We start from the raw sequence: 23,225 nt of genomic DNA, 5'->3' as shown, positions 1-23,225 counted from the left end.
CATTTATAAATTTATTTATTTACTACAGCACCTCCAAAAAGATGCAGAAACCTAACCTTAACTGTGCCCTCATGAAAACCCTTGGAGTGGGAGGTAGGATTTTTCAGGAGTGCCTAAGTGACTTTAAAATGAAAAATCAGCTCTGAAGCTTGCCTGTGAGTCTCATGTCAGTGACCATTCCCTGGACAACTTCAAAGTTAAATTCTGCAGTAGGACAGCTATTTCTTCTAGTGATGCAGTAGTGGTGACAGGCAGGATAACACCGAGTTTGCAGGGTAAGTTGTAGTTTTATTGATACAGAAGATAAAAGTTTTACAGAGTATCAGGCAAACCCATCCTCTTATTTGCCCAATACTTGAGGATGAACAGTTACAGACAAGAAAATTATCCAGTTACCTGTAGTGCAGCTAATGATTAAATTACATTAAAACTGTTAACAATATTATATTGTAAAATATAAGTTCTTGTACAGTATATAAATACAATAGCTTTCTGCTCCTTGTCAGGAACATAAGCTAATCACACACATTTTGCAGTTTAATTTAGCTTGTGCTAAAGTACAGTTCCATCTTAAATATATACCTTAATGTAAACCATACCTATGAAATCTCTCAGTTTCACTCCCTGCCTCTTAACTTGAAACTAATATTACAGCACTTTAAAAGCCGAATGAACACTCTTATGCAGAGGAGGCTTCTGTCAGAATTTCCTCTCTTTTAAGTCTTTGGCAATGCTTCACAGGACACTCTCCTTAGTCAGACTTAGCTTTTTACCATATGACATTTCAACCTTATCTAAAGCAGGACACTCTGATTCCTGACTCCTGTCAGAAAGAGCAGGCCATGCAAATGCGCTATATGAGTGTTAAAATTATACAAATCCTACACTGTAGGAGAAAATTGACATTGTGCAAAATATATTAATAAACATTTTAAAGATTCAAAAGATACAACATTGTTAGACTTGGCGACACTGGCCAACTGCATAAAAACACTACTTCATACCTGGTCAGTTGGTGGCCACTCACTTCTCTGGAGACCTGTGCCTTGACAAGTGGCACTGCAGTCAGACAGAGCAGGAAGATATGTATGGCTTTGTATTCAGGCCAGCCTTTCCATGGCCTGGAGGTTAAGACTAGAACCTTCAAACCTATCAAGCTTCTGAATAAGTTCTATGACTTTGAGAAGGATATGTTACATTCAGTGGGTAACCAGGGCCACCTCTGTAGGCTGTAGGTACACAGCTCAGTAAATACTCATTTACAGAGCCATGGCAGTGCTCACTTGCACCTGACAAAATCACCACCAAACTCTGAACAGGACAAGTCCTGCATCCTGGTAGAAGCACCTTCTCAGAGCTGCTCACCAGGACACAACTGAAGCAGAACAGATATGGATGGACTTCAAAGTCTTTTATTCTCCCAATACACCAGTAGAAAGATGAAAAACCAAGAGGAAAAGTAACTTGCATTTAAATCCTCTCAGTCCTACTAAAGATGTTTCTTGCAGAAGTATTTCAAGTAAAATATGAGGCACAGAAATATATTCTATCGCTGTGCAGTGTATGGGTTAGGTAAGCAACAGATTCACTATGAAACAGATGGAAACACTGAGATTTAATGTCTTTTAAAACAGCTTAAAGACTAAAAAACCTTCAAGATGAAAAGCTGAAGTTACCTTTTTCTTCTCTGCTAACCTGTGTTTGCTCCACTGTGTCACTTCCATAAGAAAGGTTAAGTCTGTGGTATCACACAGGCAGAGATTCATCCCTTCCAAGTGCCTGCCAAATATTTAACTTTGTCCATGCTAAAATCAAAATTAGAGCATTACTCAGAACTATTGCTTGAACAAATACATGCAGTTTAAACTACATGCTATAACAAATCCCTATCAGAAATGCCCTCATCAACATGGAGATAAAAGTGCTCATTACAGTCACCAGATGGTAGATGACTGTGAAAATAGTCTTAAGAGAAAATATAAATATAGATATATTTAGCAGTATATTACTCTAGCACTGTAATGCCAAATGGTAGATTTCCAAATGGTAGACTTCTGAGGAATATACTGAAGGCAGGCAAAATATTACATATATTTCTATCTTAATTTATATGACTACAGTGGAAAGGTTTTGGCATAACATATTTCTTGGAGGAATGTTATGATTAAAAATATTCCTTAGAAAAATTTGTTTCTTTATAACATGGATGAGTATGATAAATCATTATGTTATTGCACAAACTATAGGGTTTTTAGAAAACAAGATCAAAAATAGTGCTTCAACATTTGGAGTGGAAGTAATCTATGTAATTTGAGACAGAAAGTCAAATATGAACCCTGAAAATCAGGATTGTACATGGGAATTCAGCATGCAGGCTTGCTAAACAAAACTAATTTCTACCCAGATACCAACCTATGAACTTGTTTTTTTCTTCCAAAATAGACAAAAGAAGCAAAAATACGTAAAGGGCATGTTAGGTACTACATAAGGCAGAACATAAGAATGCAAAAATAATTATTGTATGTTCCAATAGAAATATAGATATGTAGTCTACAGACTTCTAGCCACAGATAATTAAAAATACAGTATTTCATACTTTTGTATAGTTGAAATCAAGGATAAAGAAACTGTGTAAAAAATGGGTCAGGGTAACAGTTACCAAAACGTACAAAAATAAATTGCTTATGATGTGTGAATGTTTTTGCATGAAAGTAATATTGCTTTGATGAACAAAACAAAATCTTGTAACTTTTCATTTGAATTCCAGAAGAGATATATAATTACTTTCTAAAAAAATAATGTATTTTCACATGTATATCCTACATCTCTTACAAATTGTACCTCTTTACACAGTACCAGTAGTTGAAAACAGGTCCTGAGTCAAGAATTTCTTGTTACGGAACAAAATAGTTCACAGTGCCTGGTTAATTACTTTAACCCAACCACAAAGTCTGTAGCATTTAAATCTGCAGGAAAGCTTCCTGTTGCGTTAGCAAGAACTGTGGATGCCGGATAAATGATTTCTTCAACTGTCACATATGTCCCTGTTAAAAATCCAACAAATCCAACAACAGCTATAAACACATCTTTAAATATTGTCCATAAACTTAAGTTTTCCTTGTAGAAAGTGAGGATTTCAACTAGAGGTGGCAGAATCAGTCCCAGAGTGCTGCTGCTGACGGCTCCAACAAAAGAAATCACCAGGTCTAGGCGAGGGATCAGAACTGCTAGTGCACCTAAAGCACAACAAAAGAAACAGCACCTTCAGATTCAACATCCTTGTGAGAAACAAAACTGCAACAAACACATAATCGAGTGGTTCAGGCTTTTTACAAAGCTCCATCATTCAGTATTTTTCCAGCTCCATGTGGTGTGCACTATACAGATGAATGTGCATATTTGTCAGTAACTCACATCTTCGTGCTCATCTGAGAGACCCAGTTTCAATTCTGAATTTCTGCATGAGCTGGCAGAGCATCAAGTTAAAGTGTTCTTGTACTTACAGGGTAAATAGGTTTGGCCTGCAAATCATAGAGAAATGAAAGATATGATATTGCAAGGAAATATTTTCCTTTTTCGGTTGTTGATAGATTTTTAGGATGAAAGAATAAAACCTGAGGAAGAATAGAAGGGGCTGTTGCATGCTGCCTGGGAGACAGTGGGCAAAAATACATTACTGTCTATTAATTTATATAATTAATAATCTGAAAGTCACATAAAATTATTCAAAATTAACAAAGCCTGTTGATGGCTTGGCAGTCACACAGTCATTTAAGTGACTTTTCCCTACAAACTTGGAAAATCTTGGTTTGTACAATTGCATTCAGTTTGTAAAATGTTGCTGTAATAGTTGCCTAGTTACTCAATGAGAACAGGGCCCTGCCAAGAGGAGTCCAAACACAAGGCCCACTAAGCCTTTTCAGCTTGGCCAGTCTCAGCTCCTGAAACGACAACAGTTACAGGAACAGAATCCATCATGCTGGACCAGAAACGCTTCCGGTTTTAACCGCTCTGGCTGGCAAGCCAGTATTAACCCTAGTATTAACTCAGATAGACCGGTTGTCATGTCATGTTTTAAGTCCTGGATTAGAAAACATTTCAAAAACCTCTATATGACCCCTGCATGTGGTGGAAATTTCTTTTTTCCCTTCCATGAATATACTGCTTTTTAACTATCAGACATTAGTGTAAACATCCACAGCATCAGCCTGTTTGCGCCCTTCCACCGCAATCATAAAAGGGGAAGGGAGAAAAGAGGTGTGAAAGCCACAATCACAAAAAAATACCATGTAATATATTTTGGTTCTTCCATAACTCCCTTCTTCACTCTGAAGCCAAAATAAAAGCATGTTTGGCTTTAGAGAAACTTCACTGACCATATGCTATTCAGACAGTGTTTATGGCAATGAACAAATGGAACAAGCAGGAAGGAGAGCTCCACATAACGTGGGGATGAAAACCAAAAGGTGTGTATTAGCTTTATAATGTATAACTATGAAGTTGTGCTTTCTCTTTGCAGAGTATCTTTGCTGTGGGCTGAATGGCACCAGCTGCATCAAATTCTGACACACTGTGATTATGAAAGGCAGAATACTCAAATGATGCTCCTGTTGATGTTCTCCATTGAGAATAACTTGGGGAAAACTGCATCAGAAAATTCACTCAAAATTCACTTATGGAACACACCAGTTGTCCACTGCTACCTGGCAACTGTTTGCTAAACATCTTAATGAAACTTGTAACTATAGAGTTATCACATAAAAAGGAGCTAAGATTAAAAGGTATAAACCTGCAGAGGGTCTAGCCCATCCTATTTGAAAGGAACATATCATGCACAGATCTGCCAAAAAAAAAAAAAAAAAATCAATTAACTTGTTCCTGCTTGAGATGACTATAGTTTATTAACACTTTGGGATTCTAGAGAGATATGAGAGGTGCCATTTGGCCAAAGAAAGACTGGGCAGAGACAGAAGTGGAAACCTTAGAAACACCTTGGCACTCAAAAATAGTAAGATAGGTTTTTTATCCCACTGTTAGGATGGATCCATGCCAAAACCAAGACCTATGCCAAGACCAATGCCAGTTTCTTCCCTTACATGATGTGACATTTGAAGACTGGAAATGTCACATGCTTATGCATTTTCCAGGACAAAGCTAAATGACATAAGAAAGGAATTACGCCAAAGTTAATAAAAGTCACCAAATACCCACCACTATAACTTTTGCAGCCATAACTGTTCAAGCCACAAGAGTAGGCACCAAAAACGTACAAGCAATGCAAGATGAGCACTCAGACCAGATTGTGATACTTACACAGCCATACAGAGTCCAAAAGTAATTGAAAAGTGCAGCTGAAGTGTATTTGCAATGTCTGGTAAAATTCTCAGCTAATGACTATGTTGAATGTGTTGTTCTGAAGTAAAAGAGAGAGCTGCACACTTATTATCTTGCCAATTTAATAGATGTAGTGGGTGTATTCATTAAATATAGATTTTCAACTTCTGTAATAGACCTCTTTCAGTTCCACACATGTCCAGAGTTTAGAAGGCACTCATTAATTTATAGTTCATAGTTTTGATTCAAACACTCAGCTTTATTAAAATAGTAAGACTATGTTTCATATTTTTTAATTGGAAAAAATCCAACTGTAGTTTGTAATTGCTTCAAGTTGCAGAAAAACAAAATGCTGTGTGTTGATTTGAATCTCATCAAACGTTTGTCTGACTCATACAAATTTGTATGAATCTGGATATTGCTGTGGGAGGAGGTTTGGAAAAGTGTTTCAAGGTTTTAATTAGTGTCTTATTTATTCCCTAACAAGCCAAGAGAAATACAATGCATGTTTATTACCTACCAAAGAATTTATTCAAGAGTTAAGAAAAGGCTCCTTTTTCCAGAAGCATACAAGGGGCATTCCTACAGGTAGGAAGCCTGATTTTCCCAGCCATTTGTAGGTTTCAAAACTACAATGTCAAGAAGAAATTCTGATCCTTTATCAGCAGTCATGAAACCTTCTGGTTTGGAAGCTCTGGGAATCTCAGCTAGAGAAGTAAGTTCTCCATGAGTATTAAGACACTTTTTTTTGGTCAACAGCTAAATTGTCTTCAGGCTTGAATAAACGAGTGGGGGCCATATGAACAAAGTATTCTGCAGAGATACCAAGAGGCAGCATTACATTGCCTCTACCTTAAACTCTGCAGTCTCATCTCAAAAACTACAACTCATGGTTTCTCCAGCCTCTCTCAGCTACGTAGTCCCACATTTGTATCAGCTGAGACTTTTTGAGGGGAGGAATGCTCTAGTACAATGTTTAGATTATCTTAAGGGACGTAACACCCCCGTGGGAAGATACTCTTAAATTTTTGCTTCTTTTACAACTTTTTCTCTTTGTTACAGAATCAGCATATTACTCTCCAGACTTGCTTGTTGGGAGATAATTCCAGTGAGATTGCTGGGTAAAAACAAAGTTTTGCCATTTCCACCCAACCTAAATGCATTATACCGCCGATGAAGTCAAAAAAGGTGATTACCATATTCCAGTACATTCTCCAGTAATCAAATATTGAGCTACCTTATTTCTTATATCAGAAAGTAATGCATGTGCCATGCTAAAACCTTGAGCAAGATGGGCACAACTGTAATTACGATCTACGGATCTAAGTAAATATTGAATATAACTTTGGTCCTATCCATAGATAGTTCAAAAGTAAAGCATATTATGACTTCATCAGGACACTTTAATCACAGAGCTCACTTAAAAAGCCTTTTTTTCCATATTCATAGCAGGACTTAATTAATTTATAAGCATTTTTAGGAAGCCAGAAACCAATTTTGAAATTACAAATACTAATAATAATAATGATAATTTCTGCTACATTTTTCTTTTGGTCAATAAGCTGTTTAATGTTTCTTATCAAAATTGATTTATTTAATCATATGAAATATTTAATGATTTATAATCATTAAAATAAATTATTTTTCTGATAATACCAGATTTTAGACTTTATCTAGGTATTCAAACATAATTCTGACCAAAAAAAAAACAGGTCAGGGATATTTAAACATTGCATCTAAATAAAAGTAGTACATACATTACCAGATCAGGAGTATGGCCCAATCAAATTGTCCTAACTGCAGGTTTTATAAATAGGCATAGTCAAAAAGATTGGGGGCTTCTTCTTTAGCGAAAAATGTTGGATGTTACTAGGAAGTGGTGACTTCACACAGTTGGAAAGCAAAATAATTGTTACAAGTGACATACAACCACTTCTCTTCAAAGGCAGTGACAGTGCAAAGGAAGTCCTTGTCCTGCAGCAACCTAGCATACCCCAAACTTTGTGTTTGTACCACTTCTCCAGGACCAGATAGCAGACTACAACTTTGATGTATTAAAGATGGGTGTCTGACATCCATATGACTTTCTAAAAACACCAAAAAAATTGTATTCTTTGTACATTGATGCCTATGATATGGCAAATAAAGGGTCCCTTCTGGGAGTTAAAAATACTTAAATGAAATGCTTGGCCAAGAATTCTGCCTGTATGTAAAACAGAAATTCAAAATATCAGCCTGAATCCTCTTTCCTAATCTAATATCCCTGGCTGCACTCTCTGTCCATCTTTCTTTACTGCAGTAGTGCTCAGCCACTCAATCTGGCATCCTCTTCTTCCCTTCCCCCTACTGCAGTGTTTCCTGGATCCCCTTCCTTAATGCAGCACCTTCGTATTTTCTCCCAACTCCCTCCTCAGTTTCCATAACACTCCCCTCCACATTGCATAAGGTTTTTTTGCCTTTATTTCCTGTGAGAATGGAAAAACGTTTCTCTGATACGGACTGCCCCAGAAGTCTCAGCCATTTTGGCTGCAAGGAGCTTATATGTGCAGGATGGACAACTGGCAAGCCAAGATAACATCATCTTCTCAGGTCCTACATCACAATTAAAACTATTCACCTTTTAAAAATAAATGTCAAAATCTAACAAAATTTAATGTTTCCATGAAAAGTTCTCATGTAAATTAATACAAAAATAATGCCTTCCCTGAGAGAATGTCTTCCACAGCGGACACTGAACTGTTTTGATACACATGTACAAAGGAATACAGGACCAAGTAGAAACTGGTACCTATCTGCAGATAAACCAGTGCAAATAATAAGAACATTTGTGAATAATTTACATTCTGATACATGCAGTTTTTAAAAAGAATTTTAGTTAAAGATCCTGGTATTATATAATTTCAAATTAGAATTTTTATTTTTGCTAAAAATGATAATTAACGTAGGGTTTTAGGTGGTGTTTGTCTCAGTTGTTGAGACATTAAGACTATAAAATACATATGGAAGATAATTTTTTTAAAAAATCTGTTTAGATTTTTCTTCATGAACAATAATTTTCATAATCCAATTTTCTAAAAAGCATACTTTTAAATATGCTCAATCTCAAAACCAAAACTAAATGGGAAAAAAAACAAAGCAGAAGACAGATTGCAGTTATACTATGAGGTGACAAATTCAACTTGCACATTGGAGAGAAAAAGAAGGACAGCTTGCACACAGGACAACCACACACATCATCTGGTTTGGCTTTGTTCCCTTTGGAATGAAAAACTCCATCATTCTCTTTCTGCAACATACAGTATGAGAGACAGAAACATAAAGTACTTCACATCACTTGCCCCCACACTACACCACCACATTTTTGATTGTTTTGTCCTGTGTTAGTAGGAAAGAGCAGACTTACACAGGAGAAGATGGCTTCAATATCCTTATCCTTCACAAGGAGGGGTGACATAGGACACTGCCCTGACACACAGCAGGACCCTGTTGAGGGAATGGGCAGATCCATTCCTTCCCCAGAGCCCTTCACTTTTCTCAAATGTGTGAATAAATTCTGTTTTTACAGCACTTTGCATCCAAGATTTCAAAATTGTTATTAAAAGGGGTTTTATTCTTTTTATTCCTTAAGCAAAAAGACATATGAAGAATGACATCAGACCAAAGAGCAATTTAACAGCAGCGTTAAGTCCAGTCTTCTTACCAGGATACTTAAAATACCTACAGCCAGGGCAAAGGACTGGCACATACCACTGGTATGAGACTCCTTTTTCAAGGCAGCATTCCCCCATTATTCCACTAATAAAATCTCTCCCCTCAAGCGGTCTGTGTTCTATATAACCCCAAAATTCAGGCAGTGCAGTTAGTTCAGGTTTCAGCTTCCACAACCTGCACCTACTTTAAGCAAAATCCAGTTGCACAATAACCCAATGCAGGAGGAGGCTGTGTGAGCAGGTGTAGCTTTACAGGGACAGGGATGAAGCAGCAGTGACACAGCTATGAGCCAATTCTTCCCCTACTCTCCTCCTCAGGTCCACCCAGACTCACTTCTCTCTCTGAGCCAAATGTCCATGTGCTATTTAATCAACTGCTTGCCCTCCTCATCCTGCTCTGCCTGTCCCCATCAGATCTCCAGAATTAATGCATTTTTACTAAGCAACCCCCTTAGATGGTGACACACCAAGAAAAGCAGTCTGTGAGAGGCCAAGGAATGTCCTTGTGCTGTAGTTTGTCCAGAGCTGAGGTACCAAGTGATCTTCATAAAACCAGCAAGCAGATGTGCTTGGCACAGCACATGCCAGATTAGGTGTAAATGTATTTGACCGTTTAGTTAACTACAATCCATGTGGTCAGAAACAGCACCCATTTTAGGCTGTCAGATCAGAAGCATTTTTTTTATTAATTTCACTCTGCAGTAAATTTGAGCTTTGCTGCTTTATCACACAAATCTTTTTAGACATTCTTCAGTGAAATAATGCAACGGGCTGTTAACGTGCATTTCTGGATTCAAGAATTGAATGTAAAGCATACAGCAAAACTCAGTAATATTGAGCTCAAAATGAATGACACTAGACCATAAGAACACTGACACTTCCCAGTATCCTGGCAGTCAGTATCCTGATTCTACAGGCTCACCAGAAATGAGCCCACAATCGAACTTTTGTCCTCTTTGTCTCACTCTCTCAAAATAATCTGGCTCTGAGACAGCTGAAAGGTTTCGAACCATGTAAGCAAAAATTAATGTTTGCTTATCCAAGGACAATACTGTTTTTGCTACAGAGAGGAGAGGTGAAGAAAATAGTCAGGAGGAGTGGTTAAACCTTGAAGAACCAACCATGCTGCTTCCAGTGATGCTGAAGAGTTGCGTTTTCCAATATTCACCATCACCACTCCATATTCCCCAATCTTTCTCTTGGATGCACTGCATATATCAAGATTATCCCACAGGAAAGTAATAAGGGACACATGGCTGCTACTTTGTTGTCTCATAACAAAAGCAACAATAAATTAAAATAATTTTGTATTAATTTTTTTATATTAGTCTGTCTTGCCATTACCCTTGAAAATATAATTTTCATTATATACCTTTTGATTACTACATAAAGCAAGAAATAATGTGGTGAAGATGAAATTGAACATACTTAGCTTTAATCTCAAGCTAATGTACTTTGCTCCATAAATACATAAATATGAAGGAGAAACATTTCCAAAGACACCTTTAGGAATAGTAAAAATTACTTATCTTTATCCTTCAGGCTTCTTTTCCTGTTTCACAATAAAATTTTACATTTCTTTAATAAAGATGATTAAAGAAACAGACGACTAAGATGACAAAAAGTATCTGGTTTTTTGGAATCATTTCATAGTAATAGAATCCATCAGGGTGCCATAACTTGTAACAATCATGCCAGATAAATTATCTTTTCTAATCAGCATCTAAGGACTAAACAATATATTAAGTAATAGAATAAGTTAGATCTCCCTCCTCTCACCAAGTATTAAAATAAAAACAAGGAGATTCTGTTCTGAAGAACCCTACAGAAACTTCTGAGTCTCTAACCCATGTTTTTGGAGAGGGGGGGATTGTTTATAGGTGCTACAGCTTCCACCAGCAGGAATTGCAGAAACATTAATTTGCAGAATTTCCAAACAAGAACATGTACCAGACAAGTTTGCTTAAAGAGAGAATTCATGACAGAGCTCTAGACTAAGAAAAACCACAAAGAGATTTAAGCAAGGACATACTACAAAACAGAAATTTAGAAACATCACATGGACAAGTCTGGATGGTCTCAAGAAAGGCATAATTCTATTAAATAGACACATTTAAGGGATGCTAAAGGCCATAAGAAAAGCTTTTACAACCACACCGATAACAAAAGGCTGAAAGGAGGAAAGTGAGCCTGCTACTGGATGGAGTATGGGATTTAGTGACATCACACCCAGCAAAGGCTGAGGTATCCAGTGCTGCCTTGGCCTCAGTCAGCCTCCTAGCCCCTGGTGTCACTGAAAGACTTCAGTAAAAAGAATTTCCATCAGGAGAACACAACTGAATTTGGGATTATTTGAGACAATTCAAAGCATAAGGATATACAGAACATGAAAGGTTGCATTCAAGAATGTTGAAGAGAACTGGCCAATGTCCTTCTAACACTACTCTGTATTGTTTTTTAAAAGTCATGAAATTTGGGGGAAATCCCTGGTGACAAGGGAAATTAAATATTGTCAAGAAAGGCCAAAAGAATAATACAGAGAAATACAGGCAAGTCATATTTACTTTGGTCCCTGGAAAAAGCATGGAGCAAGTAATCTTAGAGCATATTTCAGAGCAACATGAGGAGAAAAGGGTATCTGGGAACAGAAAATGAATGGACTTATGTAGGAGAAATCATGTCTGACCATCCTGATAGTCTTCTTTGATACAATGTCTGGATTTACGGATGAGAGGAGAGCAGTGGATGTCATTTACCTCAATTTTAGAAAGGTCTTTGACATTGTCTGCCCCAATATTCTTGTGTCTGAATGGAGGGAAAACAGAAAAATAAAAAACCTCAATGGACCAAACAGTAGTTGTTAATGGGTTGTGTTCTACTTGGAGGCTGGTAAAAATCCTGCAGCTAATAGGGAAAGTAAAAGTTTGCTGTAACTGATAAAAGCACAACACTTAAGATGATATGAACTATGTTCTTTAAACCTAGAAAACGATAAAGTGCTCACTACAATACAAATATCTAAATATGTCCCAGTATCACAAAGTACCAGTGTTGAAAGTGAGCTGACATCCCATTTAAGTAACCATTAATTTACATCATTCATTTTTAATCCTGATTCAAAACTGGATTAAATTTTATATTTTAAGAGTGATACTTCACAGTACTTTTATGCAAAATGGCTTAAAAATATATTAATTCCTGCTTATTGATAACTTCAGATCACATATCAAGTTAAGTAACAGTAGTGCTAAGTACTTTAGGAGACAAAATGCTTCATTCCACAGAGAAATTGTAGCCATTTTCAAATGTTTTCACACAATGACACAATGTTAAAAGTTTTTCACAAAAAGCAAATACATGGATTCTCATGTTATTTTTAAGAATCTAAATTGGCCTACTTATTTTGGGCTGTGAAAAGCAGAGGTTTTGGGTATGATTAGCAGCTATATCATATGGCATGAACTCTATTATTACTGACATAGTAATAACTTGTGAGCTTGCTGCAACTTATCAAAAGTAAATTAAAAAATAATTCCCTTAAAAAGACAACAGTCACTAACAATCACACTGCAGTGGGATGACCAAAGCATCTCCAAAACTGTGCTTTGCGACAGCTGGTGGCACAGGCCAGTTAAAGCCTGCTGTGGTGACTGATGATATAGAAACAAGAAGCTGCCAAGAGCTTTGGCTTCCTGGGGAAGATCACGTGCAGTAGCTGGTTGAGGTTCGGCTCCCTGTGTTGACAGGCTTAAACAGATTAAGTACTGAATTATGGCCTTCAGTCCAAATCTATCAAAAAATGCAGTCATCTGCAGATGTTTTTAGTCTTAATTTGTTGGTATTTCACCTCACAAAATGAAGTTCAAAGAGAGCAGCTTGCTTCATCACAGGGGTGAAACTCGTCTCCAGCTCAGCACAGGGAAATTCAGGCACAGCTCCTGTCTGGAGCACACTCATCTCCCAGCATCCCATCAGCCGTGCTCGCTGCAGGCTGGGGCATCCTGCACGGGTCATGCTTTGCCACACGTCTGGGAACGCTCACAGCATGCTAGGCATGCCCAAGGGAAGGGGCACCCTCCTAGGCACTCTTTCTTAGCTTTTTGTGACCCAAGTAAATCAAAACCCAACACAAATACATGACCGTGTATCAGAAGCCTGTGCCAACACATATTATCCTTTATCTGTAATTTTCAAAGAGCTCACCATCATCTTTTCACCTTGATGGGAGAGGGGAAATACTGACTTAGTGCTTACAGCAGTTACACAGGAATAGGGGAACTCAGGTTTGACATGGTCCTTGAAGGACTGAGGTTTAAGTCCCAAATACTGGATTTTCACCTAAAAAATTACCTTTCAATCATTTTTTTCTAAAAAAGGAACTGGGATTGTGTTGTGCGACCAGAAACTTTTTTCCTGGCTATCCTCAAATGCTTTGCATCCTGTTTTAGGGGTTTTTTTTTTCCCATACCAGCTCTACCTTTGGTAATGCTTTTAAGTGGACAGTGCAATGATTATGTGTAAATACACTTTATAAAGCAGTATGAACCCCTGCAGAATAAAAGGCAATACTAAATATCTAGCACAAGCTATTACTTTATTATAATCCCATTTTTTAACTATCAGACATTTCAGCCACCATATCAACTAATAAAGCAAACAAAAAATATCTTCACAGTATGTAATACCACCTCCATACTTTCATACAAATGCTTGTCTTAATTAAAATTTATTGGAATATTCTTTTGGAAATTATTATGTATATTTGCTGTCTGTGGTCCTCATATTACTACAAACTTATTTGGAATTAGTTGTAAACTATCTAAAAAAAATAAAAATTACTTGTAAAATAGCAAAGAATAAAGGTAAATTCCAGTATGTTTGAAATTCATCAAACCCCTAACTTTTACTGTTCAAAAAAATCCTGCAATGATTTAACTGTTAGCTCTGGATCACACTGTTATTTATAATGCAATATTCAAATCTAGAGTAATTTTGTAAAACAAAATTAACCTTGAGGGGTATGTATAGGAAAGATCTTACATTACTTTGGTGTTCCTGAAACAGTGATCTGAATGTTGGATCACTGCTTTACTCTCAACCTAAATGGAGGGAGCACTTTATTTGTTGCCGAGAGCTTTGTAAATATTGATTTAAGGATGTGATTATAACCATGGAGTTAGAATATTGATCTACCCATTGTCAGTGTAAGAATCAATTTGGAAAACAAGTGCAACACAAAATTGCCACAAATTTTTTCAATTAGAAGAGATAATACTGCTGTTTGTAAATCAGATGAGCAAGAATTTAATTAGTTTCCCTCTGGGAAAAAAGTCATGGAACAAGAAAAGGGAACAATAAAAATGCTCACAGGAGAACAGTATCATCAAATGGTATCAGAATGGACTAGAAGGATTTCCAACATAAATAAAAGGAAAAAAAACTATAACAGATCTGTATTTAAGTAAAATGGGGCTTATGATAAGGTACATCAGCATTGACTGTTGGTTTCTGGACATAAACAAAAACTGATGATTGGATCATCTTGAATGTAAATATCAAGTCACAGAAGGAAACCCTTTTTTATAGGTTAGGCAGAGCTGAATACCATGGAGAATTTGGAGAACTGTTAGCAAGGTCAGACAACACAGCAGGTCAAAATTTTGCTCTCAGTGTCATGAACAAATATCCATACCTCGGTGGTAATATTCTCTATTTGTTTTAATGAAAGTTTAGTGTTTTACCCCATGGATGGAAATACTCAGTATGTTTACTGGGTAATTATACTTAATTAGAAAAATAATTGTTAACTGTTTAATTTTATAAAATGTGGTTATGTAATCTGCATGTATTATATAATATTGATTACAGTTCATTATAAAAATAATGCTTCAAATACTGTATGAAAAATCAAAAGGTATAGGAAGAAATTCTGTAGTTAACAGCACCAAATGTTGACAGATTAGAAGAAGATCGATGAGATTCTTTCCCAAAGACCTTGAAGGATCAATTACAAATGAAATAAAGAACACTTTTTGTGCTAAGGAACATTCTGACTTTATCCCTCCCTTTTATTATCACAGGGTATTTCATACACTGTGAAGAATAGGGATTCTTTTTGGATAAGACAAATTACTCAATAATTACAGTATAAAAAAGAAAGTCCTTCAATGAGGAGCAAGAGAAAATGACAAGGTTTTGTCCATCCCTCCTTCTTATGGCATGAGAAGTAAGTACAGCAAATATATCCATACAAGCAGGTCATACAGCCATTTCTAAGCATCTTCCTCTTTGGAGTGAGTTGCAGTATTTCAGTAAGCCAGGGGAAGGAAAAACACATAAAAAACCAAAATAAAGAAATAATTCCAAAACTGTAATATCACAAGGATTTAATTAATTTAAATATGCTATAAATTTTTCCTTATTTTTGCTCTAACATTTTAAAGCTGCCTTTATTATGACAAGCAATCTTTGAAGTCCTAACTCTGCAGTCTGATGCAGTCATTATAATCAAATCCACAGAGGACTTAATTCTTATACAGTTCCATTGGTATCTCAAGACTCAGAGTTTGGTGCTTATTACACATGGTAAGGGTGGATGAAACAAAACAAAGATTTAAAAATTGCTAATTTTGACCGAACACAGTTCAGAAAGCACAACAAGCTGCTACCACTTAGCAACCTCTCTCCAATCCTTTAAAAACAAGGCAGGAATTTGAAAGCCTTTGTGAGGATCAGCTTATCAAGCCACAAATCATGAGTAACACTCAGGGATCATTAATATTCTAGCTTTTATGCTTACTTGAAGCACTAGCAAAGAAAATGCCTGGAGTGACTAATTCCAGCTATGAAGTAATTTTTTAAGAGACAATTGAAAGCAAAGCAGTGTTTCACCCTTATTGAAAAGAAAAAGAGGCACTAGGATGCAGGTATACAAACCAGCACAAAAGTTATACTTTGATGGCCCTGAGTATTTATTTCTGTTTCAATATACAGTGAAAACCTCTCAAACATTTACAAGGAATACTTTTGTTACCTTGCAATTTTCAAAAAGCTTACTTGCAACCTGCTTATCATTTCTGGTATCTTGAAAGAACCCTGTACATTTGGCTCTCTGCACAGCAATCTATCTATGCTTGAGGAAAGATGTATTTCCTCATCAATAAATTAGGGAAGTATTTTGAAAATAAGTTGCAACCCAGCTTTGCAGCAGTGTCCTGCTGGGCCTCATTTTAAGAGACAATCAATTTTTTTATTTTTTTTTTCCACTCAGTATACATGAAATATGGTATTTAGCTATTCAAATTTTAAATGCTCTCATGCTAACCTAGAAATGCAGATGGGTATGATCAGTTTTCACTTATTTTTATATGAGCTCATACCTTTTGTGTGATGCTGACTGCACTTCCTCTGCCTCACCTGAGAAAGGAGAGGTTGCTCTTCAACAAGTAGTGCTGCTACAGAAATATAATCAGACTTCCTGTCACTCTTAAATTTGCCTAAAATCCTACCTAAATGCCCCCCCTGTCAGTTTAGTGATCTCCACAGTGCCAGTAATATAGCACACAGAAGTATGTGTCTGTTATCCAGTGAATTCTCCACATGGACAGAATCCATAGCAGGGAATTTACTGGACCAGTTTGCCACTACTGCCAGTATCGTGCTGGTCTACTTATATGCTTTAAAAAAAATTACCACAAGAAAATCAAAACAAAATGTCTACAATGTGTAAATGTAAAACATACCTGGAGATGTTTAGCTGAATTATTTCCTACTTGCTCAGTAGTCAAAACTTTCAATGTGCTGCATTTGTGGGTAAAACATGAAAGCGTGTACATCATTGTGCTAAACACTTGCCTAATCAGCTAGCTGAACTAGTTAAAACCGTTTTCTTCTACCAGCATACTGTGAGGACAGCATATCCAAAGAGAAATAAAATCCCATAGGCCACAGCTGAGATAGGTTTCTCTTTTCATCTTCTTTCCTAGTTTGAGTTAGAAAGTCATACTCCAAGGGAGAAATGGCTTCTAAGTTGAAAAGATTGGTAATAATCTGACTGGTAACAACAACTCTCAGCATTCTGCTCCATATTTTACATATGCTCCTGAAGGGAATTTGACAATAATTTTCATCTTTCTCTTCTCATAGAATTACCTAGCTTCCCAGTCATATTCACTCTCTTGCTCAGTAGAATGTTTGACAGGTCTTAATTAAAGCGTGTATCTGAAAATTACTTGGAATTGTATCTAAATGACTTTCAAAAGTATTTTAAGTAAGATCATAAGTCTCCCCATTAAGTACTCAGACTTCACCATCAATTAGTCAGAGGAATATCATTAAACAAATACTGCTTAGCTGTTTTTGTTTAATGTTTTTGTACCTATTTTTCCCCAAAGCTGCACCACTCCCTAACTAAAATGTTTACTTAGCTGGCTCCTCTGGAGAGGACAGTGTTCAGCATCTCCCAACTTACTAATAAGCCTGCTTATCTTTACTGGGAACATAAATATCCTATCTAAAAAGAGCAAAATCAGTAAAGGGATTAACTGGCTATCCCACTCTTCTTTTAAGCCACAGCCACAGAGAAGACCACTTGACCAAACACATCACTCTGGGCTGATTAATGCCACTGAAGATACAGAGAACTTTATAAGAAAGGGGAAAACAATTTCTGCTAAATGATGAAAATTTGGCTTGCCTTTCCTTAACCCATGCTTGTAAGAAATAAAGATCAACTCAACAACACAACCATGGGACAGAGTAAAGATTACAAGATACAACAGCCTGAGGCAGAGCTCTAATGCCTAGAATTCCCAATATTTTATTGAGTAAATTCTTCAGACTTCATTTTCTGCTATGCAGAGAAACATAAAGAAATAAATATAAACTTCAGAAATGTATGTTTTCTTTAATGAGATGGTTCACATAAATAGGCTTATTTATTCAGTGCTGCAAACCAGAGAAGTCATCCCCTGTGTAATGGACCCATTTGTTCTTTTGCTGTAAAGTGGCTTCCACAAAAAATCAGACATATTCTGTGAAAATCTGTTTTGAGTTACAGAATCACAAAATATGTCAAGTTGGAAAGAATCCATATGGATCATCGAGTCCCAACTCCCTGCTCTTCACAGAAGCCATCTAATCTGGTTTTCAAATGTTAGGGAGACTTCATTTCCCTAGGCTATCAGACACTGTCTGCACAACACTTTCAGAACTTTGTTTTCTCTTTGCTGACTCACCCCTGCCCTGAAAGTAGTTCAGTTTCATTTTTATGTTACTAATTCACTGTTGATTAGAGTTTATCCTGGGCTGTGTAGGGCAGGATCAAGCGAGGAAAGCAAGAGATCAGGAAGACTAAATGATTTTTAAAGAATTTCTGAAGTGTAAGCTGTAACCTATCACTGAAAGGACAAAGGAATACCAATACATGGAGAATTAGTAACAATGCAAACCCAACCCACAGGAGGGCTTTGGCCACGATAAAAGCAATTTCTTCAGCTGGCTGCTCCACTAAGAGATCACTAAGAATAAAAGACCACTATGTAAATTATACCACAACTATGATAGCTTTATCTTTAGAAAACAGTTCTTTTATTGGTTTTACCTCTGTTGCTATTGTCATTTTATACTTATTCATGCTAGTTCAATTTGCTTCAAAACCTCTCCATCATAAAACTGCAGTTTTTTCATCTTAAACTTCCATAACAAAATCAGTTCAGCACAACTTATTCCTGAGCTATGTTCTTTAGCTCTGCTAAACACCCCAAAGAAGGTTTTGTCCCAGAATAGCTTTAATCTTTGCTACAATGTTTAAGATGTTTTCTTTAATTGAGGCTGACACTGACAAAGGGATTGCACACATGCTCGGGAAGTCTACAGATGACACCAAGGTAAGTGGTACAGCTGACACTCCTGAAGGATGGGATGCCATCCAGAGGGACTGGACTAGCTCAAGAAATAGATCCATGGGCACCTCAGGAGGTTTTAACAAGACCAGGTGCTGCACCTGGATTGGGGTGATCACTGGTACCAGCACAGGCTGGAGGATGAAGAGATCAGAGCAGTCCTGCCCAGAAGGACTTGGAGGTGCTGGTGGATGAGAGTCTGGACATGACCCAGCCATGTGCACTCACAGCCCAGAAAGCCAAATGTGTCCTGGGCTGCATCCAGAGCAGCGTGGGCAGCAGGGCCAGGGAGGGGATTCTGCCCCTCTGCTCTGTTCTGCTGAGACCCCACCTGCAGGGCTGTGTCCAGCTCTGGCGTCCCAACATAGGAAGGATGTGGGCCTATTGGGAACAAGTCCAAGGGAGGGCCACAAAGCTGATCAGAAGGATGGAACAGCTCTCCTACAAGGAAAGGGCGAGACACCTGTGAGAGAGCTGGAGTTGTTCAGCCTGGAGAAGAGAAGGCTCTGAGGAGACCTTCTAGCACCTTCCAGTATCTAATACAGGCTTAAAAAATAACTGGAGAGGGATGTTTTACAATGGCATATAGTAATAGAACAAGGACTAATGGCTTTAAACTGAATGAGGGTGGGTTTATATTAGATACTAAGAATAAATTCTTTAATGTGACAGTGGTGAGGCACTGGCACAGGTTGTCCATAGAGGCTGTGGATGTCCCATCCCTGCAAGTGTTCAAGGCCAGGCTGGATGTGGCTTTAAGCAACCTGCTCTAGTGGAAGATGTCCCTGCCCATAGCAGGGGTTGGAACTAGATATTTTTCAATGTCCCTTCCAACCCAAACCATTCTATGATTCAAGTGTGTGTACTGAGCTGGAGGCCATCAAGATATACTTGGATCACTATTGGATCCTGTAATCCTACTGCAGTTTAAATGGCTTCCTGAGAGAAACACAGTTCACTTTTTGATCTCAACAGACACCACTTTTATTACTGGCAGGCTTGTCACTTTTAATTCAATGTACTGACTGTCAAACAGCTACAAAGCTGCATCAGGATGAGTAGTTGAAAACAGCACATCAGCTGATTCAGTTGTTGCCATACTAATGCTCTTCTGAAAACCCTGATTTAGCTACTCTAAAAGAAATGGAGATGGAAAAAGGTGAAACAAAACGAAAAGTTATGATTCTCAAGGAAGGAAAATAACAGAGTGGTGATAAATGTAGTAAGGTAAGATACTGTGATGATAAATATGATGATAATATAGCTGTGGAAAGAGTTCATTGTGATAAATGCCAAATAAAAATACTTTCAATTTAATTTCACACAGGTCTATTTCCTTCCAGAAAATTTATCATGCCTCCAGTGAACAAAAATCTCACTTTTGACTTCAGGTAATTCTGTTGTAAATAGGCATCAACAGAGAAACATGGAAATACTGTGAGGAAGACATAATTTTATTTTTAATTCTATCATATAATAAAATTGATGCAGAATTGTGCTATTTTTCACAGGTTCCTTTATACCTAGAAGTCCTTGCCATGCAGAATTTATAATCAAAAAAAAAGCTACGTATAAGAGGCAGTAGTTGCATATCAGGACAAAAACGGCTGCCTACTTCAACACAAACTGTTTTTATAGTACAAGTCTAACAAAATAGTGTCAGAAATAAAAAGCCTACTCTACATTACTGTTCAACTGCCTGTAAAATTGTAGACTAATAATGAAGCCTTTCAGAAATTATATTGAAAAGGTTCCAAAATTATTTTACTTCTCCATTTGAGAAATCAAAATTAAATTTAAAGAAAGGCTTTTCCTGTATAATAATAAGGTTTAAAATTATATAAAAAAGAAACTTCTGAAATCTAGTCATGTTGCTGGAAACCCATGCTTTTAGAAAATATCTACTTCAATTAAGTACAGGGGAGCAGCCTGCAATGCTTGACAAGCTGCAGTCAAAATCGTAGCACTGCTTAGTTGAGACTTAACTATGCAATGTGTGATGTAGCAGTTGCAGAATGCTCACAGTCAAACATTCTCCAAATAAGCACACTTCTTACATCCTAAATGTTAAAACAGTAACTCTCTGTAAAACTAGTGGAATAGAATTTGGAAGTTCTGGCCATCTTTCAAGCTTCTACCGTGTTAAAGACAGAAAAAAAGAATATATCAACATAATGCTCAATAAGTTTGTTTCATTTTCTTCCAAAATTCAATTCAGTATTTAGTTATCAGCTTGAGAATTATTTTAGGGATGAGACTGATTCTGCTTTTTTTGTTCTGTCATAGATCACACTGAATTTCAACTCAAGTTATTATCTAGTCTGTACCTTAAAAGAAGTCTTTCTAAGCACAACTCTCAATAGCCCTAATGCTGCCACACACATCCAACAGAGAAATCTTTCTGCATATTAAGACACAATCTGTTTGTTTTCTCAACAGGTTCCTATTCAAAAGTTCTAAATGGCTTTGTAGCCATTTTTATCAAATACATTCACCTATTTCAAATAAACAAATAAAAATAATGCAAATAAACTTAAAGGCCATGGCCCTTCATAATCACGTATATACTCTATGGATGTTCTGCAATTAACCAAATACTTTATGGTACTGGATATTAAACAGTCTAAACTTCACCTAGTTTCATGTTACCACATTATTATGCAGACTGGACTATTTATGGTTGACCTTACTCAGTTTTGCTAACAAAAAAACCCAAAGTGTGGGACAAAATCAAAAGCATTAGAATATTGTTGCTAGAGGACATGAAGTACAGAGTGAGGGTTCTGAGAAAATCACACACACAGCAGCTTTTGTGAGGCGAGAAGCCTTTATTGTGGGGTTTTAGAACCCTATTTATAAGCTGTTCCAGTCAGGTCATCCTGATTGGTAAAAGGAACAACATTTTCTTCGTCCTATTGGTGAGACAAGAAAGAAAACACTCTCAGAACATCTGTGTCTTGCTTTGAGAAAATAATTTTTTATTTACACAAATAATCTTTGAGTGAGAAAAGGTTCCCAAGACTTTTCCTTGGGAACAGTCAGTCTTTGAGAGCTTTAAATTCTCTCAGGTTCAGAAATCATGTCCACAGAGTATGACCCTAGAACACAGCAGTTTGCACTAGTAATTGTTTTAATGGACGATTGAAATAAAAAAATTCAAATATTAGGAACTTTGAAAGAAATTGGATTAAAGTTACTTCGCAGTTGGCCCAGATGTATACCCAACTGAAAACAGTGCAACACAATTTTACCCAACCAATTTGCTGTGGCCAAATTTTCCAACACAGGTCCTCAACAACAGCTAGTATTAAACCTCCCTAGTATTGTATCTGTGTATTATGGCATCTAAATAATCTGACTGCTTTCCTCACAACCTGACGACCTGCAGTTGTATTAGACAAACTAATGAGATAAACCTCATTGGCACGCTGCACAAAAGTATCAGGCTGCGTAAATCTGAACATCACTATATTTTCATACAATCAAAGCTAAATAGCCCTTAGGCACCTCATCAAGCCCTAAATTGCTTCCAAAGGATAAACTGAAATTTAAGATTAAGATTACATGTATCAGCACAAGGATAATTCACTACAAGTGTCCGAACGACACCATTTAAAGTGTCAGGCACAGAGCAGCAAGACTTGAACAAAAATAAATCCTCCAAGATCTGCAATATCCAAGAATAGCAAGAGAAAAGCACTACGAAAAAAAAAACTATCTCATACACGTCTAAACTTTCTCAAATGTATGTTTAATATTTGAAATTTTTATATTTGGCCAATTTATGGAGATCAAATTCTAAGGTATATTTTCCCAGTTCTACAGAGTTGAATCTTTGGCTGAGTAGTCAAATGAAGGAACTGGAAAGTATTATTCAGCAGTAATGATGTCAAAACTTGAACTGCTGAAGTAGAGCTAGTGAACATTCAAACAACAGAGTTAATTAACATGCAGATCAGACAGGTGATGAGAATATTATGAAAAGTGATTAGTCTGCACTGGGAGAAAGGAAAATGTAGAAATACAGTTAGATATTTTGGAGGATGATGTTTCAAAAATTCAATGACTAAAATCCAGACAGAATTGGGCAGGAAATGAAAAATAAAGCTTGATAAGCCTATTTATTTTGGCTCATAAGCATTTGCTTAAAATGAAAGAATATTGCTTCTTACTTCAATAGACTTTTGTGATTTTGATTTGGGTTAAACTATTAATCCCATTCCATGAAAGGTATTTCACTAAATGTGCAATACTTTTATAGGAAGACAAACCCCCTTCC

The 23,225-nt window shown here is 36.8% G+C and overlaps 1 protein-coding gene across 4 annotated transcripts in view; it reads right to left on the bottom strand.

The window, feature by feature from the left end:
- Positions 1–275: 275 nt before the first annotated feature.
- The window catches only part of SLC36A4 (solute carrier family 36 member 4), an 86,658-nt gene continuing 63,708 nt past the window's right edge, over positions 276–23,225 (bottom strand). For 3 of the 4 annotated variants that reach the window (XM_058829400.1, XM_058829399.1, XM_058829402.1), the window contains one exon: positions 276–3,236. In XM_058829400.1, the coding sequence (XP_058685383.1) occupies positions 2,929–3,236 (308 nt within the window). In that variant the 3' untranslated portion in view covers positions 276–2,928. The remainder of the gene's footprint in view (positions 3,237–23,225) is intronic. The other variant, XM_058829401.1, reaches the window with a different exon arrangement.

This window comes from Poecile atricapillus, chromosome 1 (genome assembly GCF_030490865.1).
Source record: "Poecile atricapillus isolate bPoeAtr1 chromosome 1, bPoeAtr1.hap1, whole genome shotgun sequence".
NCBI classification, from domain to species: Eukaryota; Metazoa; Chordata; class Aves; order Passeriformes; family Paridae; genus Poecile; species Poecile atricapillus.
The sequence above is the reverse complement of the archived record's forward strand: the minus strand, read 5'-3'. Positions and strand labels throughout refer to the sequence as shown.